The sequence below is a fragment of the Rattus norvegicus genome, chromosome 8 (assembly GCF_036323735.1).
Source record: "Rattus norvegicus strain BN/NHsdMcwi chromosome 8, GRCr8, whole genome shotgun sequence".
NCBI classification, from domain to species: Eukaryota; Metazoa; Chordata; class Mammalia; order Rodentia; family Muridae; genus Rattus; species Rattus norvegicus.
Genome location: NC_086026.1, coordinates 105785767 through 105805593, shown reverse-complemented (window position 1 = coordinate 105805593; position 19827 = coordinate 105785767). Strand labels below are relative to the sequence as shown.

Sequence of the window (19827 nt, the reverse complement as noted above, 5' to 3'; positions counted from 1 at the left end):
CACAGACGTGCCTTGGTACATTCACACAATAGTAGATAAGAATGTAAAAAGAAATCCCTTGGCTTTCTGATTTTTTTTTCTCCCCCTTTCTGTAAAATAAATACTGATGATAAACTTTGTGTGGGATGTGGGGTGGGAGTGGAGGTCAGAACACTAGTGCAAGGTCATGTAGCAAAAAAGGAGGCGAAGCAAGACTCATGTTTACGGCCATCCTGGCTCTCTGGTTCCCTCCAGCTAGACCTCTGTCCTAGCTGTCTTTTCATCAGAAACAAGGGAGGGGCAGTTTGAAAACTGGACTTCTCAAGAAGAAAAATAAATATTTAGCCTGGTAGTTAAATACTGGCCAAGTATCTCGGAGACCCTGGGCTTAATCCCCAGTGTGATTGGAAAACAGAAAGAAAAAGGAGAGTCAGTACCCATTGAAAAGGGCCACGTTTCTAGTTGTACATACATGATGGTGAACATAGAGACCCCAGGGTAGAATCAGCAGGTCTTAGGAGGTAACATTGGTGGGGCTGCTGTACATAAAAGAGTATATGCTGTACATGCTCTTAGTAATAAGCTTTGCCCCTTCCCTTAACTCTCTGGCAGGGGCCTCCTAGTGTAGCCTTGGTTGTCCTAGATAGAACTCATTATGGAGTCCAGCTGGCCCTTCTGCCTAGTCTGTGACTCGCTTTCTGCTCAAGTCCTCCTCCTGCTGAGATCACAGGTGTGAGTTACCATGCCTGGCTGTCAGAGTTCTTCAGAGTCTTTTCTTTTAAACATGTGTGTTTTGCCTGCATGCATGCAAGTACACCACAAGCTTGCCTGGTGCCCTTAAAGGGCAGAAGAGAACATTTTATTACCTGGAAACTGGAGTTAAGGAAGGCTGTAGGTGTTGTGACTCAAACCTGGATCTTTTTATAAGAGCAACAACTGGTTTTAACTGCTGAGCCTTATCTGTAGCTCCATTTCTTCAGAATTTTTAAGTCCATGTTTCTTTCAGTTGTTGGTTTTTGTTGTTGTTGATGACTTGTGCTTTTGAGGGGGTGTTTTGCTGTGTGTTCTGAGCTAATGTCCACTTGTGATCCTGGTTTTACAGATGTGCACTTTTATGTTCAACAGTGTTAGTTTCTTCCATTGGATAATGACTTAAACACTCTTGAAGGATTTTAAACCAGGGATTGTTTATCTGTAATGTGATATAATAGTTTATTGCTCCCTGCTATGTCACATGACCAAGCAGACAGCACTCTCTGAAGGCTCCACACAATGACTATTAACCGATTTGGATGCTCTGAGTAGAGCCCCTTATTGAATTTGGCCCATCTGTAGACTTAACTCCCGGGTCTGTCCTGAGGCGGGAAGAACAAGTTACAGCTTAGGTTTCTACCTTCTGCCATTCTCTTCTCCAGAGAAGAGGAGGTGGTTACACTGAGAGTGTCAGGACCCTTGCTGAGTACCTCAGAAATTCATAAGAGGTTAGCTTTGATTTTTAAGTGCTGGGTTTGGGTTTGGGCAACTAAGCACTAAAGATAACTCATTGACTGGGACAGGATAGGGTGGGCTATGTTTTAAGACAGAGTCTCGTGTATCATAGGTTGGTTCTAACTACCTTGAGTTACAAGCATGAGTTACCACATCCAGTTCTGTGGTGCTGGAGTGGAACCCAGGACGTTGTGCTTGTTACACAGGCTCTCTGCTGCCTGAGCTACACCCCAGCCCTGGTTTGTGTATGCATTTTATTAATCCAACTCTTTATGTGATGTTTTAACACTTATTTTTTTATTGTGTAATGATTCATTAGAAAGTAGATTTGGATAGTTTGTTCATGTTCATAAGTTTCACGTATACTGTTTTTCCTGGAAATTTGAAAATGTGAGAACATTTTGAGGTGATTTTTAGGCACTTTTCTTCTAATGCCTTCAGTTTCATACATGTTCACCAACAAGCTTCTCTGGCAGAAGTCTGGTTTTTGTCAGTATGTGTCCTAGAATACAGACACTCTTAGAAGGGCTAACTAAGTATTTGACTCTGTTCCGCTCTGCAGGTGGTTTTATCATTTCGTGTGAGCACCTAAAGCTGAACATCACTCTGACTTTGCTGGTGGCTGTGGGTTTTCTTTTCCCACTGTAGCACCTGACACAGCCCGTGAGATTGGTTTTCTCTCTCTCTCTCTCTCTCTCTCTCTCTCTCTCTCTCTCTCTCTTTCTTTTTCTGCAGCAGGACCGCAGTGGGTGGTGGCAAGTGATACTACCCGAAGGTGACATCTGTCTCTCTTCCTTCTGTCCTCTTACTCAGTATCTCCTGGTAACTGGGGCAGGGGTAGGATCTAGTGAAAATAAGGTGGGGTTGGTTAGACCATCTTCCTTTGGAGGATTCCTGGCCTGCAGTTGAGAAAAATGTATCTTACTTTGGGCATAATCTGTTTTGGGATCCTGTCTTTTGACAATTAGAAAAAAGTTAGGTATCAACTTGTTGGGGTGTGGATGAGTAAGTGTATTCTATTTATTTTTTATTAGGGAAGTTTATAAGCCCTTTGAATTTGTTTTCTGTGGTAGTTCTCTTAGGAATCCTGGCCTGTTAGGGCGGGACTTAGCTGGGGTAAAGCTGGAGCGATGTTACTCGAGGAGTTGAGTCCTTGGCTTCCCCATCACTCACTAAAGCGTTTAGATATAAATAAGACTTCCAGCTATATTCCGCTGTATAAATTTGAGGTTAATCATTTCTGATGTTAGAACTTTGAATGGAGGTGATGAGGGAAAAAAATACTGATTATTTTTGGTGTTCCCAAAACAAATCGTTGGCTTGGGATAGACCTAAGTGTTTCTCAGTTATGGGGGTGGAGTAAGTGTGGGTGTTGAAGTCTGCCTGTCACAGGGGCTTTGTGCCTGGCTGCAGTGCTGTGCCTGGAGCGCAATGCTTGTCTGCTCTTGACCTTTTTGCATGTTTGCATGAGCCCTTCTACTTAACCAGTGTTTTAAAATTTTTATTGAATATCATCTTTATGATTTTCTTCTGCACATTTAAATCAACTCACCCTTTAAGAGCTACATATCAAGACCTTGTCTTAAAGCTAAAAAAAAAACAAAAACAAAAAAACAAACAAAGACCCAACAACTTTAATGTGTATAAACTGTCTGATATACAGGTGAGTTGGAGGATTTTTTTTTTTAACTTGCTATTTAAAGAGATGTAAGTATGTCCAGGGAGGCTTTCTCACCCAAAATCATGTTAGTTTTGAGGGTATGAAATTCTTCTTGAATGAAACACTCTCCCATGTACTGGATAGTTAAAGCTCTGACTTTAAGTAGTGAAAACTGCTGGAAGAACAAGAGGAGGGGGGCTCATGGGATTGGTGGGAGCTGCCTACCAGGACAGCCCTCACTTAGGCAGCTTCACGTGCCCTCGGAGTGAGGGTCCTTGGCTGTGCATGGCAAAGCGTGGGCTCGTAGCCATGCAGTGACCAGTTGGCTTGCTCTTTACAGGCGTGAGCGTGTGTCCCCTTCTCACGCTGTCCGTCTCTCTGCAGGTCTCATCTTGCTCTTCTACCTAGTTTTTTATGGGTTCTTGGCTGCACTCTTCACATTCACCATGTGGGTCATGCTCCAGACTCTGAATGACGAGGTTCCGAAGTACCGAGACCAGATTCCTAGTCCAGGTAATTGTCTTGAAGTTACCATAGCTTTTAAATCAACCTGGGTTACTGTTTGTCTTTACCACAAAGCAGTTTTACATCACAACAGATGTAGAAAGTTAATTAGGTTGGGTAATGCCAATGATATGTTTCATATGTACATGCTACTGTAAAGACCTTTACATCATTTACTGTTGAGTTTTGGATCCTTTGACAGGAATAAGCAGAATTGAATGTTGGAATTGTCTCATGAATGCTGTGTGGCACTTTGACCCTGCCGTCAGTAAGAAGCATATTTCGGCTCTGGTTTGAGTTACACCGTTAGTCTTTTTTTTTTTTTGGTTCTTTTTTTCGGAGCTGGGGACCGAACCCAGGGCCTTGCGCTTCCTAGGTAAGCGCTCTACCACTGAGCTAAATCCCCAGCCCCTACACCGTTAGTCTTATACAATAGATGCTTTGTGGTTTTAATTGGTTGGTATGAGAGTGGTAAAAATATTACATCATTAGAGAATAAAATCAATGTATTCTCTGTTGTCGTAAAAAAAAATGTTGTGCTAGAGAATACACTTTTAGCAAAATACTCTTACCTGAAGTGTTGGGTACATTCCCTATGCGTGATTTTACTTTGTTAAAGCAATCCGAGTGCCAGCTCTGCCTTGGTGGTTGGACGTGGTCTTGGCCTCCAGGCACTGGTGGTACTTACTTGGCAACACTGGAAACCAAACCCGGGGCTCCTGCAGTGCTAATAACATTAGCAAGTGCTCCAGCACCAAGCTGCAGCCCTAGGCTGGCTCGAGTCTTTTCAGCAGACTAAATATTGATTAGGAAAAGTGAAAAAAGAGTTCCAAAAAGTATGAGAGATTCTGAGGGAGTGAGTACCTGGTCTTGGAGACATTTAGAGAGTAAAAGTAATGCAAGAAATTCCCCAAGTGCAGATAAGTTTTTTTAGAGACAGTAGTAGAGCAGGGAAGAGGCTGTCTAGAGGAGTAGAATTTGGGTGGCAAGGAGAATGAGTGGCCAGCAGGTGGGGAAGGTGGAGGCCGCTTTTTGGAGCCTTTGGGTTTTCATCCACTTTTAATGTGTCTTTCAGGGACCACCTGGCAATGTGTGGTGGAGCCATTGTTAGTCATTAGAATCTGCGAGGCACTGTTGTCAGTATAAGCCAGCCATGCTGCTGAGCAGGACAGACCTTCTTCCCGACAGAATTATCCAGCTCAGACTCATCGTGCTGCTCAGGGCATGGGCTTCTGAGCTGCACACAGCCAGTGCATTCCAGCTTCCACCACCTCATCTTAGCGCCATTCTAGTCCTTTTTCTTTTTCTTTTCTTGTTTCTTTTGTTTATACATAATATATTTTTTTTTTGCCCTCTGCCTACACTAAAGTTTATTTTCTTGTTATCTAAGTTATACATGACTGTGTTATATCAACCGTAGTCTGATCTACTTCAGAAATGCTAAGCTGTCTGTAATTATATAAACCTTTTAAACAGTAAAGTGTTCAAAACTAAGTTCTGTAAATTTGTAGATATACAGTATAAATAAGTACACATATAAACATGCATATATGTGTATTATAAAAGTTTTTAGCTATGAGAAATGTTTACATTAAAGTTAGAAGCCAGATTATTCTTTGTAGACAAGTGTGTTTGTTTACCTTTTCTTGATAGGAAGTTGTTACTGACTGCGACCTCAGTCAGTGTGTAAGAGCATACTTGGGTGCTGGAGCAGTGTGTACCGAAGGACGAGTGTTTATTGTAGGCTCACATGGTACGAGACTTTCCAGTTGAAGACAGTTGACAGTGTTTCCATACAGTTGTGTTTTGAATGAAAACATGTTAGGCTGAACAGGTGGGCCCCTGTCTGGTGGCTCATACTTGAACTCTTAGTTTTCTGGTATGCTCAAGTTTTTTTTTTTTTTTTTTTTTTGGATTTTGTGTTGTTGCTTAATCTATAGCAGCAAGCATATAAAAACATCAACAAAAACAAATAAGAAAGTAAACCCCAAACCCTAAGGTATTGTTTGATAGAAACCTGAGTTTAGAAGGTTCAAGAGCCAGAGAGAGAGAGAGATAGCTCAGTGATAGAACTTGCTGTGCAAGCACGAGGACTTGACGTCAGATTCCTAGTGTCCGAGTAAAAGCCAAGCAGTGCTGCTTGTACTTGTAACTGCAGCGAGGGGGGTGACCAGCCAGCGTAGCAGAAAAGCCACCAGCTCCAAATTCACTGTGGGACATACATACAGAGTTCAGAGTAAGGAGTGGTGGTTATAATTAACTGAAAATCATCAAATTTAGAGGCTGTTTCTAACTTGATACTGTCTAACTCGTCTAAAGAGTTGAGTTCTTTTAGATGCCTTTCCTCATTGGATCCCAACAGAGAGTTGTTGATAACTGAAATACATCTGTGAACACACGGCCCTTCAGGAATAGAAGTAAGGAGTGAGGAGGATTTCCTACTGTCAGTAACTCTCCTGTCTGCTTTTAGGACTTATGGTTTTCCCCAAACCACCGACTGCCTTGGATTATACATACAGCATGTCTGACCCACATACTTATAAAAAGTTTGTTGAAGACCTGAAGAATTTCCTAAAGCGTAAGTATGTAGTCCTAGAAGAGGGAGGAGCGCTCATACTCCATGCCAGGACTGACTGCCTGTACAGTTTGTTTGACCCTCTGTTCTCCCACTTCCAAACACTGACAACTGGGAAGATCTGCAAGTGACCTCAGTGAGTTGTAAGAGAGAGCCAAATCTGTGTCCTCTAAAGCCGTGCCTCTGAGTGTCAGCACTCGCTGGGCAGCTGGGAATGGAGCACGGTGCCTCGAGTGCTTGGCAAGTGCTCTGCCACTGCCTGTACCACAGCCCATTTGGGATTTTTTTATACCCAGGATAGTACCTAAGTGGGGATGGCGTAGTTACCATTTCTAAAGTTGGCCTATGTCGATTTTTTAATGTGTTTGTCTTGTTTAAGAGTCACCAGTATGTAGTGCTTTAATAAGCACCGTAGCCATATCTTCCTTGTTCTGGCTGGCTTAACCATCCATATGAATGGTGCTAAAAGCTTTCGTTTACTTACTTCAATCACCTTGTCCCCTTCTCAGCCATATTATACCACAATTGTTCTCTAGATGCCAAAGCCACTGAACAAGCTTTCCCAGCACCACTGTCTGTCTGTCTGTCTAGCTTGCTTGTTCAGCTTTTATCCAATATTCTGTGCTAGTAGCTCTTGCTGTTTGCTGATGGTTTACTAACCACCTCAGCCTCTTTCCTCAGCATTCTTCCTCATCCCTTTATTAACATGAATTTTCACTTCATTTTTTACTTTTACAGCACTCTAAAATTCCTTGTCTTTAAGTCTGCCAATAACTTGTGGCAGAACCCTGCTCTGGATAAAACCACATAGTTCCTGGACTAGGCTCCTCCTCTGATCCTGCTTAGAGCAGCCACAGGGTGAAGACAGGACTAAGTGGTAGTAAACGCCACCTCCCTCAGTGGGCATATGCTACTGCCTGGTGACCCATTGCCTTTCTCTGATGACTAAGGTATGGTTGCTAGCGTTTGCTCAAGCCTCTGACCTCTGCCCTTCCCCCATAAATCACTTTCACAGAACACAGCATTTTCCTTCAGTTGCTAAAAGGGGCTGTAGGGAGTTACTAGAGTGCTTGCCTAGCATGCAGGCACCCGGGGTTCCACCTTTTTCTCTGCTAAGTCTGGCATGATACCTCCTTAAAACCTCAGCACTTGGGAAGTGGAGGCAGGAGGATCAAAAGTCCAAAGGCTTGAAGATCATCTTCAGTTAAACAGTAAATTCAAGGCCACCTTGGGCAACATGAGACCTAGTCTTCAAGGAAGGAAGGAAGGAAGGAAGGAAGGAAGGAAGGAAGGAAGGAAGGAAGGAAGGATGGATGGATGGATGGATGGATGGATGGATGGATGGATGGATATTAGAAATCCTTAGTTCCTCCATTGCTAGTAAAACACCCACACTTGCCACCATGTTGCGGGTCTTACTTCTTCATGAGAGACCACTTGCACGTCTACTCTTTGGCTCTGATCCTTCTCTGTCTCAGAAACATCCTGGGTCCACTCCCTTTATTGAATTCTTATCAACTTAGACAAGTCTGTAATTTCTACCTATCTTGGGAAAAGTCCTCTTGATCTCTCCCACACTGTCTTTATCTGTTTTCTTACATCTCTTTGCCTTAATAGTTAATGTGTTTATTAATTAAATAATTTCAAACATTTTATGAACCTGTTTTCTGTATTTTAAAGACATAATGGTGGCGCCTGCAGCGACAGCAGTAATTCCTTTCGGTGTCCTTTTAGCTGAGATGTTATCCGACAGCAGGGTTCTTAGAGTGCAGTTGTGACAGGCACTTGCCATTCAGCAGCGAACAAATCTGTCTTACAGATCAGTCTAGTCTAGTAATAGGTTAGGAGGGAGTTGCTGAGGTGGGAAATACAGCAGAGAAAGGGTGGGGAAGGTTTCTGTGTTCTGGAACTCACTCTGTACACTGGAAATCTCACTCTGTACTCAGAAATCCACTTGCCTGTGAGTGCTGGGATTGAAGGTGCGCACCACCACTGACCTACCTGACTGGGTTGCTGGTTTTTAAAGGGTGCTCTGATGCCTCAGTGGAACCAAATTCTTGAAAGATTGAGGGAGGTGGGAAGGAACCACAGAAGTGTCTCAAGTCAGTGGGTGGGAGGGAGAAGGGCTGGGCTGCGTACTAGACCAGGCTCACGGAGGGAGGGATCCATCAAACCTCTCTTCCCTTCATGCCACTGAATGCCCATAGTGCAGCTGGCACAGAGCTGAGGTTGTATTCTGTGCATGTATTTCTCTCCTTTCTTCCTTTCTGGTTTCTAATCATTTTACTTGTCGGTTAAATGTATCTTTTTATCTCCATCTGCCCACCACCTCTCACCTGGGCTGCGTCAGGAGTCTGTTCACTTCCTCTCACTTTATCCTTTTCTCTGTAGCATGAATGCTCTACCGTAAGCGCAGTCATATGGCCACTTTGACTGGTAGAGAATCTTTTAGTGGGTTATCATGGTTGTTTTGGCAACCCTTCTCCTCAGTTCCTAGCAGTTTTTACAAAATTTACACTGTCCAGATTCTACCCCCTTTTATCCTAGCAGCCACCATAACTCACACTTCCTCAGCTTTCAGGTCAGGTCAGTAGACCCCCTGTCCTAACTGTTAGAGTGCTGTGTCTTTCCGTGCCCTGCAGTATTCAGCCCATGCTGTTCTCTATGAGGCTGTAAGCCCCACGGGGCAGGGGCAGCACTGTGTACAGCCTTGCCATTGTCTCTCTCTGAGGTTGGGCACATACAATATTTTCTGGCAGCTCTGTGGTTGTGGCTTTGTGCTGGGCACTCTTGGTACAGGATGCCTCAACAACCGGTTATCTGTTGTGTAATTCACATTGCTGCTTTGTCTTTGAATAATACTTGTTCCGTGAAAGATTTGACTTGTTTCTTGTGTTTGGTATATTTTCTTGGCTGATCTGGTGCACATATGTTTCCTTCTTTTTTTTTTTTTTTTTTTTTAGCATATTCTGTGGAAGAACAGAAGAATCTCACAGATTGCCCTGGTGGAGCACTTTTTCATCAGGAGGGTCCAGACTATAGTGCGTGTCAGTTCCCAGTTTCCTTGCTTCAAGAATGTAGTGGTGTGAATGATTCTAATTTTGGCTACTCCAAAGGACAACCTTGTGTTCTTGTGAAGATGAACAGAGTACGTACTTGTTTTACCTCCGCTGTGCGTGTTTCTGTCAGCCATGTGCACACGTGCCGCTCCTGCTGCTGGGCTCTGTGTCCCTGGAGGTGTTAAGTGCCGTTTCACTGGGAGACCTTAGAAGACTAGGTGTGCTAGTTAATGTTGGGGGAAGATGAATATGACACAAAGATTCATAGTTTAATTGTAGATTATATAATTTTCTAAATACTAAAGCATATGTTATATGTGATTAAGTACTGGGAATATAAATAAACCCACATACATGTGAGCACAATTCAGTGTTGTAGTTATAGCCAAAACTAATGGGATATTTTAACAAGACATAACTAAGAAGGCCAAAAAGCTAAGTGAGAAAAGGTGAGTCCATACATTCATTTTAACGGGTGATGTCTTGAGTTATACTGGCCTGCAAGATCTGTCCTCACTTTATCTGCTATAATTGCTGAAATATACTCTATTCAGAGGACCACCTTTTAAGTTGGTCAGAGGTGGGCCTTTACGTGATGGGATGAGGACCGGACAGTGTCAGCTCCAGATGTCAGGGTTTTCATGAGTGTGCACCTAGAGCTGTTGCACGAGTGGAAGACTAGGGCTGCTGTTCACACCACTCTGTAGGCTTCAGCGCCACACCTATCGGCTTCCACAGCCTCCAGCAGCTTGACTTTTGGAGGCCTCTGTACATCCTGGAAACCAAATGAAAATCTTAGAAGGCAGGGCCGGACATAAAGGCTCTGGCCACCAGCCTGAGCTGTTTGACCCCAGAGCCCACGCATGCATCCCGCTCCTCCATACATGCACGCACGCACGCTCACACACACACACACACACACACACACACACACACACACACAAGAGTGACTGTGAAGTCGACAGGTGACCACAGACGTGACAGCAGCTGCAAAGTCTGGGGTTACAGCTCAGATGCAGTGCTGAGCTTGTACGGTCAAGGCCCTGGCTTTGGTCACCACCATAGAAAACCAGTGTAGGGAGACATAAGGTGTGATTCTTCTTAATATGTGGGTTTTGGGGAGAGATAGCTGTGAACATTTTTTTTTTTTTTTTTTTTTTTTGGTTCTTTTTTTCCGGAGCTGGGGACCGAACCCAGGGCCTTGCGCTTCCTAGGCAAGCGCTCTACCACTGAGCTAAATCCCCAACCCCACATTCAATTATTGATGAGAGAGTTGGGGGTGCATACCTGTGATCCCAGCATCTGAGAGGCTAGCCTCGGCTGTAAGCAGGGCCCTTTATCAAAACTAGCAAACATAATGGTTTATTACGTTATGTAATTTAAGGGTTTGTTGTTTTAAATGTGGCAAGTGTGTGCTTGGATTGCCTCAGTACAGTGTTTACCTATATTGAAAGGTTCATTTTTGTCTGCTAGCGTACTAGTTAGTCTGACTGACTGAGTTGAATGTACAGAGTTAATCTCATCTGCTGTGCCCTGATACCCAGCAACAGAAGAGAAGGTCCCATTGTATTCTCATGTGCTGACTGTTGTTTCTTAACCTTAGATAATCGAGTTAGTCCCAGATGGAGCTCCATATATTACATGTATAACAAAGGTTAGTATTCAAGTCACTAAACCTTTCATGTTTCTTAAATATTTAAAATATCTACATAGTGAGATCCTGTCTCAAAAAGAGGGTTGAAAATACAACTTAAATGCATGCCACAAGTAAGCAGAAGTGTGTTTGTTATTTGTTTAATGTATTTGTGTGCGTGCGTGCGTGTGTGTATAATAGCACATGTGTATGAGGTTAGGGACAAGTGATTTTCTTTACTCTGTGTGTGTGTGTGTGTGTGTGTGTGTGTGTGTGTGTGTGTGTGTATAATAGCACATGTGTATGAGGTTAGGGACAAGTGATTTTCTTTACTCTGTGTGTGTGTGTGTGTGTGTGTGTGTGTGTGTGTGTGTGTAATAGCACATGTGTATGAGGTTAGGGACAAGTGATTTACTGTATGGGTTCTAGGGCTCAAACTCCAGTTGTCAGTCTTAGCAGTGAGCAGCTTTACCCTTGGCCCAGTAAGTGAATGTTTCTTGATAAATTACTCTAAAAATCTAGTTAACATCCACTTTTCATCTCTTTATGGGAAAGCATGCTGTTAGGGGTTAAGTCATATTAGTATCTTATTGAAAGTCAAATAGACTCAGTGAACACTTAATACATTAACATAGCAAAACATTCAGGGGTGACTTTTTTTCATGTAAAAATTTTAAGTGTTCCCTGTGTTAGAGGCTGAACCATTTATACTGCTGAGCATAGCACAGTGCTGGCTGGTGAGTGGCACCTGCCCTAAACAATACCCTGTTAGAAACGTCCCTCTACTCCTTTTCCATATCATTTTATTTTGTCTTTTGTTGTTACTGTTACTATTTGATTGTTTTGCTACATGGTAATAATGGTCTATGGTCCAACCAGAACTACATAGCCAGACCCTGTCTTAAAAACACCAAACAAAAGCCTACAGAGCAGGAGCAGGACTGAACAGTGCCATCAGCGTGTCAGATGCCTTCCCCATCAGCCTTAGGGGTGCGGTGACTGCGTCCCACAGTCAGGGCCACAGCTATGACACAGTAAAGCAGAGGCAGCAGGACTGTGGGCAGTCCGTCCCAGTTTGCCATGTCCTGTGTGCTTCCAGAAGAAGGAGCTACAGAGCAGGCCCGTCCCCAGCACCACAGCCGTCTGTTAGTCGTCCAGGGCTAACGCCTGCCCCTCCGAGTTTGGTGATGCGCGTCAGTGTGGGTTGGTGTCTTGGGCTTGCGTTTGTTGCAGTGCTAGGATCCACTCGGTTCCTGTGCACGCAGTGTGTCTGTGCAGGTATTTAGTGACTGACATATTTAGAGTTTTGGTCCTTTTTCTGTTTATTCATGGGAACTATGAGTGCCTTGTTGCATCATAGTTGATCCTGATTACAGTTCTTACGGTTCTGAAGAGTAACCTCTACCTACCTCTGAGTCTGAGTGAGCACTGCTTTCTTGATTGGCAGCTTGTGGGCACCATTACTTTTTAGCCTGGTAATTCGTCTTGGAAAAACTTCAGTCCACACTTACTCTGATGTATTTTTGCTTTCATTGGCCAAACAGCTGGCTCTGCACAGATCGAGGGTAGCTCACAGGCCGTGAGACAGCTGGAACTGAGAAGAGACTCCTAGGATGTAACCAGACATGGAGGAGCCAGGGTGGTTTTAATTATGTAATATTTGTAATTAAGATGAATGGCCAGGTATGGTAGTACATGCCTGAAATCCTAGCACTTGGGAGACTTTAAGACAGGACTGGGCTGCATCCTGAGACCGTATTTCAACAGCAGCGACAACAGTTCTCAGAAACACGGTTGTATTCATGGGGCTTGAGCACCACAGCCTGCGTTTTGCCATGACTGCTGACTGTCAGTGATTGTAACATAGTTTTGAAAAATCTCTACTCTGGCCTAAAACATATCTATCTCTTTTGCTTTTAACTCTAGGAAGAAAACATAGCAAATATAGTAACTTATCCTGATGATGGACTTATAGACTTAAAGTATTTTCCATATTATGGGAAAAAACGGCACGTAAGTATTTAGAGTCATCCTTTAGGGAACTGCCTGTGTCTGGTAGGTGTACTGTCTTTTACTATTGTGTGTACACACACTGTCGCTGTTTACTATTGTGTGTACACACACTGTCGCTGTTTACTATTGTGTGTACACACACTGTCACTGTTTACTATTGTGTGTACACACTGTCACTGTCCTCAGACACACCAGAAGAGGGCATCAGATCCCACTACAGATGGCTGTGAGCCACCGCGTGGGTGAACTCAGTACCAAGTGGTGTGGGTGAATGGAGACCGTGTAGGAGAGTGCTTACACAGACTGAAAGGATGGTTATTTTCAGAATACTGGTTTTGCTTTTTGGAAAGTGGTATGTACTCTTCACAAGTCAGATGTAAAAATTCATTATTTAGACACAATAGTATTTTGTGATTTTAAACTTTTGAAGTGTATGTGTGCGTGTGTATGTATATATACATACATATCTCATTTCATAAAGTTTTGTCATATTAAACTTATTTTGAATTTTTTCCAACTCAAAATGACTAGAACAGTGTATTTTCTGAGAGCATATTACCAGATGCTGTCCCTTACCCATCTGTATTTGTGCTTGTGTGTGTGAGCCGCCCTACGACACCTTCATTCTAAAGCTTGCAGTATGTCTGTCCTAACACAAGGGTACTAATGCCCAGTGCTGTGCCATCAGCAGATGTTAGCACTGCTGTCCACTTGTCCGCTCTAGACATTCTTAAAATCTCTCTAGCTGTCCCAGCAGCATCCTTCAGAGCAAGTGAGGAGTGTCTTCCATGTGCGTGAGGCCTCGCTGTGGCACTCAGCAGCCTGTGATCTAAAGTAACGCCACCCCTACCCCTCTTCCCATCCCGTCCCATCCATGTCCCCCACTCCCAGCCTCTGTTTAGTGCTTCTTTAAGCTTCAGGATAAGTCTGGAACTTTTGGGGGTGGGGAGGACTTGACAGGAACTTGTGTATATATGGCAGTTTTTTGTTGTTGGAATTATTTCCTCATAATTAAGTTCATTTGTATATTTTTGGAGGTGAGTGAGTATAGTCTTCTCACGTCCTTACAGGAAGGACCTTCACTGACTGAACTTACTGTCTTATGTTGACCATTGTCTCTTAGGATGGGTAGCCAAGCTCCCATGCTGTAAAGTTACACTTTGTTGTTCATCAGGAAGTGCGAGAGGGCATAAACTACTGTCAGCTTTTCTGTGAAGCTTCAGCGTTTGTTGGTCTTGCCAGAATCGGTTATCAGTAAGCTTGTTCCTATGCGCTGGCCACAGTGAGCACTGCACATACCCTCATTCTCCTGTGTAGAGGGTGTAAGTGAAATAGAGTCACATGTGGTAATGTGTAGCTGAGCCATAGCAGATGGTCATCGTCTGTAAGCACACATGGGACAGTTAGACATCTCTAAGTGTAATACGTCAGTCAGTCAGTGTCTTAGGATCAGAATATAGCAGTGCCGTCACTTTAAGGTAGGCCTACCCTGCGGGGGCACTGCAAGTATTAAACAGAATCAGGGCATCTAGAAGATGAGTCAAACAGCTGAGTCACCAAACAGGACACCCCTGAGAGCCGTGCTAAGGGGAGTCATAGCGAGAAGGAAGGGAATGAACGTGACTATTACGCTAAGCCCAGAGACTTAATCTTGCAGAGTAGATGAGGTGTGGCTGGCACATTTGTTAACCCTGACGCTGGGAAGGAAGCTAAGGCCAGAGGTTTGAAAAATGGGAAGTCAGCCTGGACTACAAATTAAGACTTTGAAAAGAAGGGAAGTTGGAGCTAACTTCCTGGTGCAGGCGAAGGTACCGAAGGCTTGAACTAACGTCTGTTCGTCCGTTTGCTAGGTTGGATATCGACAGCCCCTAGTTGCCGTCCAGGTCATATTTGGGGCCGATGCTACCAAGAAAGAAGTAACAATTGAGTGCCAAATTGATGGAACCAGGAACCTAAAAAACAAGAATGAACGTGACAAGTTCTTGGGACGAGTTTCATTTAAAGTCATAGCACATGCCTAGGAGTAGGCTGTCTGCACAGAGTAAATGTTGTGTTGTCTCCATTCTGTATCAGCTGGACCTGCCATTCTAGGATATGAGGCCACCTGGGAGGAGGAAGTGGTATGGGACACACTTGGGTGACATCATAACATGCTTCCAGATCATAGTGTTCAGTGTCCTCTGAAGTAACTGCCTGCTGCCTCTGCTGCCCTTGAACCCATGTACGGTCGCCAGACAGGGACCAGTGAGCTCCCAATCCCAAACATGCAGAGTGGGGGTCTCGTCGTCTTCTGTGTGTAATTGCCAAATGTCTAAAGCTTCATGTGCTGTGCTGTGTAAATATTTTATGGATTTAACACTGGTAACTGTCATATTTTGATGCCAAGAAAGTTTTAGGGAAAAAATGGTACCTTGCCAACATCAAGTGACTTTAGCTGAAGAAATGTGTGAGAAGTTCTGTATGTGATGAAGGAGAAAGGGAAATAAAGTGGATCTGAAAGTACTGACCCTGGTTCTGCGTACGTGTGAGTGAGTGCCTGTCGTATGCTCTAGTGGTTTTTACATGCTGAACTAGACTATAGCTGACTGTACTGAGAGGACAGACTTTCTGTTGTAATACATATTTAAAATACTATCGGGGTGACTGAGTGTGGAATCAAGCTTCCACACTCAGGTGTCGTAGACACATGGAAGAAACAGTGTTTTAATTAGGTGAATGAGTACCGATGTTTTTGCTTTGTTTTGTTTTTTGAATGAAATGAAATTCCCAAGACATAAATTGTATAGTTTTTCAAAATGTCTTAAGTGCTTTTATTTAGTAGACTATGGACCCTAATAAAAAAAATGTGAAATACAAAAACTGCAAACTGATTCAAAGCTTGGAACATATGACAGACTCTTCCTTCACACCTTGAATGGCGTCCTGGGCTGTCCCTGTGGTCTCAGGTGAACTCTTGCTAGAACTGTAATAACTGGAGCTCTTTCTGTCCTGAGAAAAGTGTCTCCCATTTGACCTGTGACTTTCATTTGCACATGCACACGTGTGCTCCGCACGCGCACACTCACACACATACACACGCACTATATAAAGTTTTTTGTTTGGTTGGTTTTGTTTGATAGCATGTATGTGAACCACCTGAGTGCCTGGTGAGTGCGGCGGGAGAGAAGAGTGTTGAATCCCGCTGTGATCCAGGGCAGTCGTGAGCTGCCATGTAAGTGCTTGAAATTGAACCTACTTCCTCTGGATGTAGTGCTTGTAATCACTGAGCTGTCTCTCCAGCCTGTTGTTTATCTTTTTAGCCCTCATCACTTTTTTAAAAGATTTATTTGTTTTGTGTATATGTGTACACTGTAGCTGTCTTCAAACACCAGAAGAGGGCATCAGATCTCATTACAGGTGGTTGTGAGCCACCATGTGGTTGCTGGGATTTGAACTCAGGACCTCTGGAAAAGCAGTCAATGCTCTTAACTGATGAGCCATCTCTCCAGCCCCACATTTTTCTTTTAAGAGCTGTTTTTATCATGGTTGGTGCAGAGCCACATTCTGAGGCTTCCAGTGGTGTAAGCCAGGCCTGGAGGGACAAGAACCCAACTGTCTCAAGTCGGCTGTTGGGGAAAGCTGAAGGAATTGGGTGGTCTTGCAAGCCAGGGACTTCTGTGTTTCGGAGGTGGGCATTCTCCACTTTTTCATCAACAGAACTCGGTGATACTTGCCAGACATAAAGGTAACCTGTCCTGCTCTTGGTTGGCCTTTTCCTTTGCTTTTTATGTGTTTTGGTCTTGCTGGGTGGTTTCCCATGGCCCTCTATTGCTGGGGAGAGACACCATGATTGAGGTAGCTAGCACAGGAGGAGGCATCAGGGCTGTTTACAGTTACAGAGGTGCTCAGGTGGAAAGCAGCAGCAGGCAGGTACTGAAGCAGTAACAACCACATCCTGGGCTGCAGGCAAAAGGGAGCCCGAAGATCAACGAAGATCAGCGTGGGCCTTTGAAACCTCAAAGCCCACTGGGTGACATTTCTTCTAACAAGGCCACACCTGATCCTCACAGTGCCACTCCCTGGTGACTAAGCACTTGTTTATACAAACCTGTGGCCGTTATTTAAGCCCCCTCAGCCTCCCAGTCCATGTCAGGACTGTAACGTAAGTATTGATGGTTTGTGTGTAGCTGGCACTCATACCAGACAGCCACCTGGGAACTGTCCTGTGAGATCCAGGCTGTCCTGGTCCACAGAGACTGCTGTAGTGCCAGAGGAAGCACAGGTTTGTGACTGAGCTGTGCTGTCCGCTTTGGCTCACGTGTCATTTCTATTAACTCTGATTAAATATTTGTGGACTTCGAGAAAGCTTAAGGGCTGGGAAAGCTAGGTCAGGGCTTGCCTAGTGTGTATGAGGCACCAGATTCAGCCCCTCATACATGGGGATACAGTCTCTGTGCCAATGAGCAGAATGAATGAAGGAACTGGTCAGCAGTTAAGAGCTCTGGAGTTTAATTCCCAGCGTCACCCACAAGGTGGTTCGCAGCTCCACTGCCAGAGGATCCTATCCCCTCTTCTGGCCTCAGACACCGTGTACAGAAGTGAAGGCTAACCACCTATTCAGGGAAAACATCTACATACATAAAGTTTAAAGCAGAGTAGATTTGTGACCCATAGCAAAAATGTCACAAAAGAGGTATGTTTTGAAGAGTTGGGACATAGATCTAAGTCTTACTCGTTTTCTTCCTAGTTCAGCTTTTCTACTTGGTCCAGTCCAGACTGACTTCATCTCTTCTGGTGGTTGTTTTTCTTTTTTTTTTTTTTTTTTTCTCCCTGTCTGCTGAAGTTAGGAGTGCCCGCTCAACTTGAAGCATACTGAGTGAAAGGACATAGCCTATTGGAATCCATTAGCCCAAAGGAAACGAGAAAGCCTAGGAGTTAGTTAGGGCAGTGCTGGGTAAGGGCCATTGAAGTGGTGCTCAGTAATAGGTCATTCCACATGTTCTTCTGGAACTACTGTGGGAGTGTTTTGTTGAGAGGCAGAGCGAGCAGGAGTTGGGTCTGTGTCCTGTGTACTGAGCTGGATTTAGGAAGAGGGAGTAGTTGGGTCTGTGTCCTATGGATAACAAGGTGGACCAGGAATGGGGGCGGGGGGAGCCATGGATTAGTTGGTATCTGTTCCAGGTCTTCCTCAGAATTTAGGATATACACAAAGTTGTCAGCATTTCGCTCACTGGCATGGGATGATTGTGACCCAGCATCCTCCTCTACAGGCTCTTCACTCAGACGGTCTGAGTGACTGGACCAAAGGGATGTACCTTGGTGACTGAGCCCAACACTTAGCCTGACTGTGTAGTAGATGGAGAAGGTTTGGTGTCCGTTAGTTAACTGAATCATAGTATTTTGAACAAGTATGTAATATTCCTAACCGAAGGAAAAATTGGGGTATTTTAAAAAAGTTCCAAGCTGTTTTTTATTTGGGACTAGGAGCTGGAAAGTTTTATTTTAGTTACAAAATTACTGCAGTTGTCCCTCTTTGAATACTTGGGCTTCTAGGCTTGTCCTGTTTCTTGGAGCAGTTTTCTGCGGACCGGCACCTGTGTGCTCTGTCCTCTCCAGAGGCTCTATTAGGATTTGAAGTCGTTTCCGTCAGGTGTTTGGTTTGCCGCCTGCAAGGTCAAAGCTTCGCAGGGATGCCTGCGATGCACTGAAGGTGACACCTGCATGGAGGTCACCTCAGAGTCAGATCACGAGACAAACAGCATGTGTCGGCTTTCATTTTGAACAAAAATAGAGAACTGGCTATTCCATTTGGTTGCTCAGAAACCTTGGGCGGATTGCTTAGCTGCTGAGCCACAGTTCCCCGAAAACTCCTAGCTGCTACTTGGAGCCAAGGAGTTCACAGGCTGCCGAGTGCTAGGCTACCAGTGTCGGGACACAGCCATAAGCCTCTGACTTGGGCACCTAGAACCATAAATGTCTGCCATCGAAGACCCACACCTTTAAGTCTTTAGTTCTCAAGACTTGGAACTTGAGACTTCTGAGATGTCGGCACTGAAGGTTCTGAACACAAGAACTGTCCACGTTCTCTGCCCTGCTAGAGCAGAAGGCCCCGGCCGGCTCACTGGTCACTTCTATACTCCCTTGCAATTGACAGGATCTCTGTGAGACCCCAACATAGTCTCTGTGTCCATCTCTCTGTCTCCTGCTCAAGTGTCTGGGAATTCGGAAGAAGAGAACTTTACAAAGAACACCTACTGAGCTTGTCTTTACCTGTTTAGGATAGAATCATCTAGATTTTTTAAAACAGGTTATGTTAAAGGATTTCTTTTTCCTCTTTTTTTTTTTTTTTTTTTTTTTTTTTTGGTTTTTGGAGACAGGGTTTCTCCAAGTAGCCCTGACTGGCCTTGAAGTCACTCTGTAGACCAGGCTGACCTCGAACTCTTAGAGATCTGATTGTCTCTGCCTCCCAAGTACTGGGATTATATCCCTATACTAAAAGGTTTTTCTTATCAACAGATCCCATTGCTAAATAGTGTTACAGCTGCCCATACTCAGGTATAGAAGGTAACAATGGTTTCTAATTGGAACTGGTTGGTACTGGAGTGGGCGTGGTGTAGGATGAAGCTCTTTTTGCTGTTTGAGACTCATGGACAAGTACACTCATATCTTCAGGGTCTTTATGGCTACAAATGTAGTCATTCTAGTGGGAGGGGAAAGGGTACGGTGTGCAAGGGAACCCAGGAAGCTAGAAAATGCACCTTAGACAGGAGACTGGCCTCCATCCTTCCCGAGGACTCCCCTCCTCTCCTTGGTTCAGCTCGTTTTATTGCTATTCTGAGCTGGTCACCTTTGGAGACAGGCAAACGCCGCTCTTACAGCTTTATACATTCATCTCCACCTTGGACATTTAAGGTCCCCAAATGAAGCTTCTCACCTG

The 19827-nt window shown here is 44.2% G+C and overlaps 1 protein-coding gene across 2 annotated transcripts in view; it reads left to right on the top strand.

The window, feature by feature from the left end:
- Atp1b3 (ATPase Na+/K+ transporting subunit beta 3) overlaps nucleotides 1–15770 on the top strand; it is a 31328-nt gene extending 15558 nt beyond the window's left edge. The window contains exons 1-7 of one of the 2 annotated variants that reach the window (XM_039080877.2): nucleotides 2208–2242; nucleotides 3512–3640; nucleotides 6102–6209; nucleotides 9170–9354; nucleotides 10869–10919; nucleotides 12825–12911; nucleotides 14762–15770. In XM_039080877.2, the coding sequence (XP_038936805.1) occupies nucleotides 3574–3640; nucleotides 6102–6209; nucleotides 9170–9354; nucleotides 10869–10919; nucleotides 12825–12911; nucleotides 14762–14932 (669 nt within the window). In that variant the 5' untranslated portion in view covers nucleotides 2208–2242; nucleotides 3512–3573 and the 3' untranslated portion in view covers nucleotides 14933–15770. Of the gene's footprint in view, nucleotides 1–2207; nucleotides 2243–3511; nucleotides 3641–6101; nucleotides 6210–9169; nucleotides 9355–10868; nucleotides 10920–12824; nucleotides 12912–14761 lie in introns of those variants that run through there. The other variant, NM_012913.1, reaches the window with a different exon arrangement.
- Nucleotides 15771–19827: the final 4057 nt, after the last annotated feature.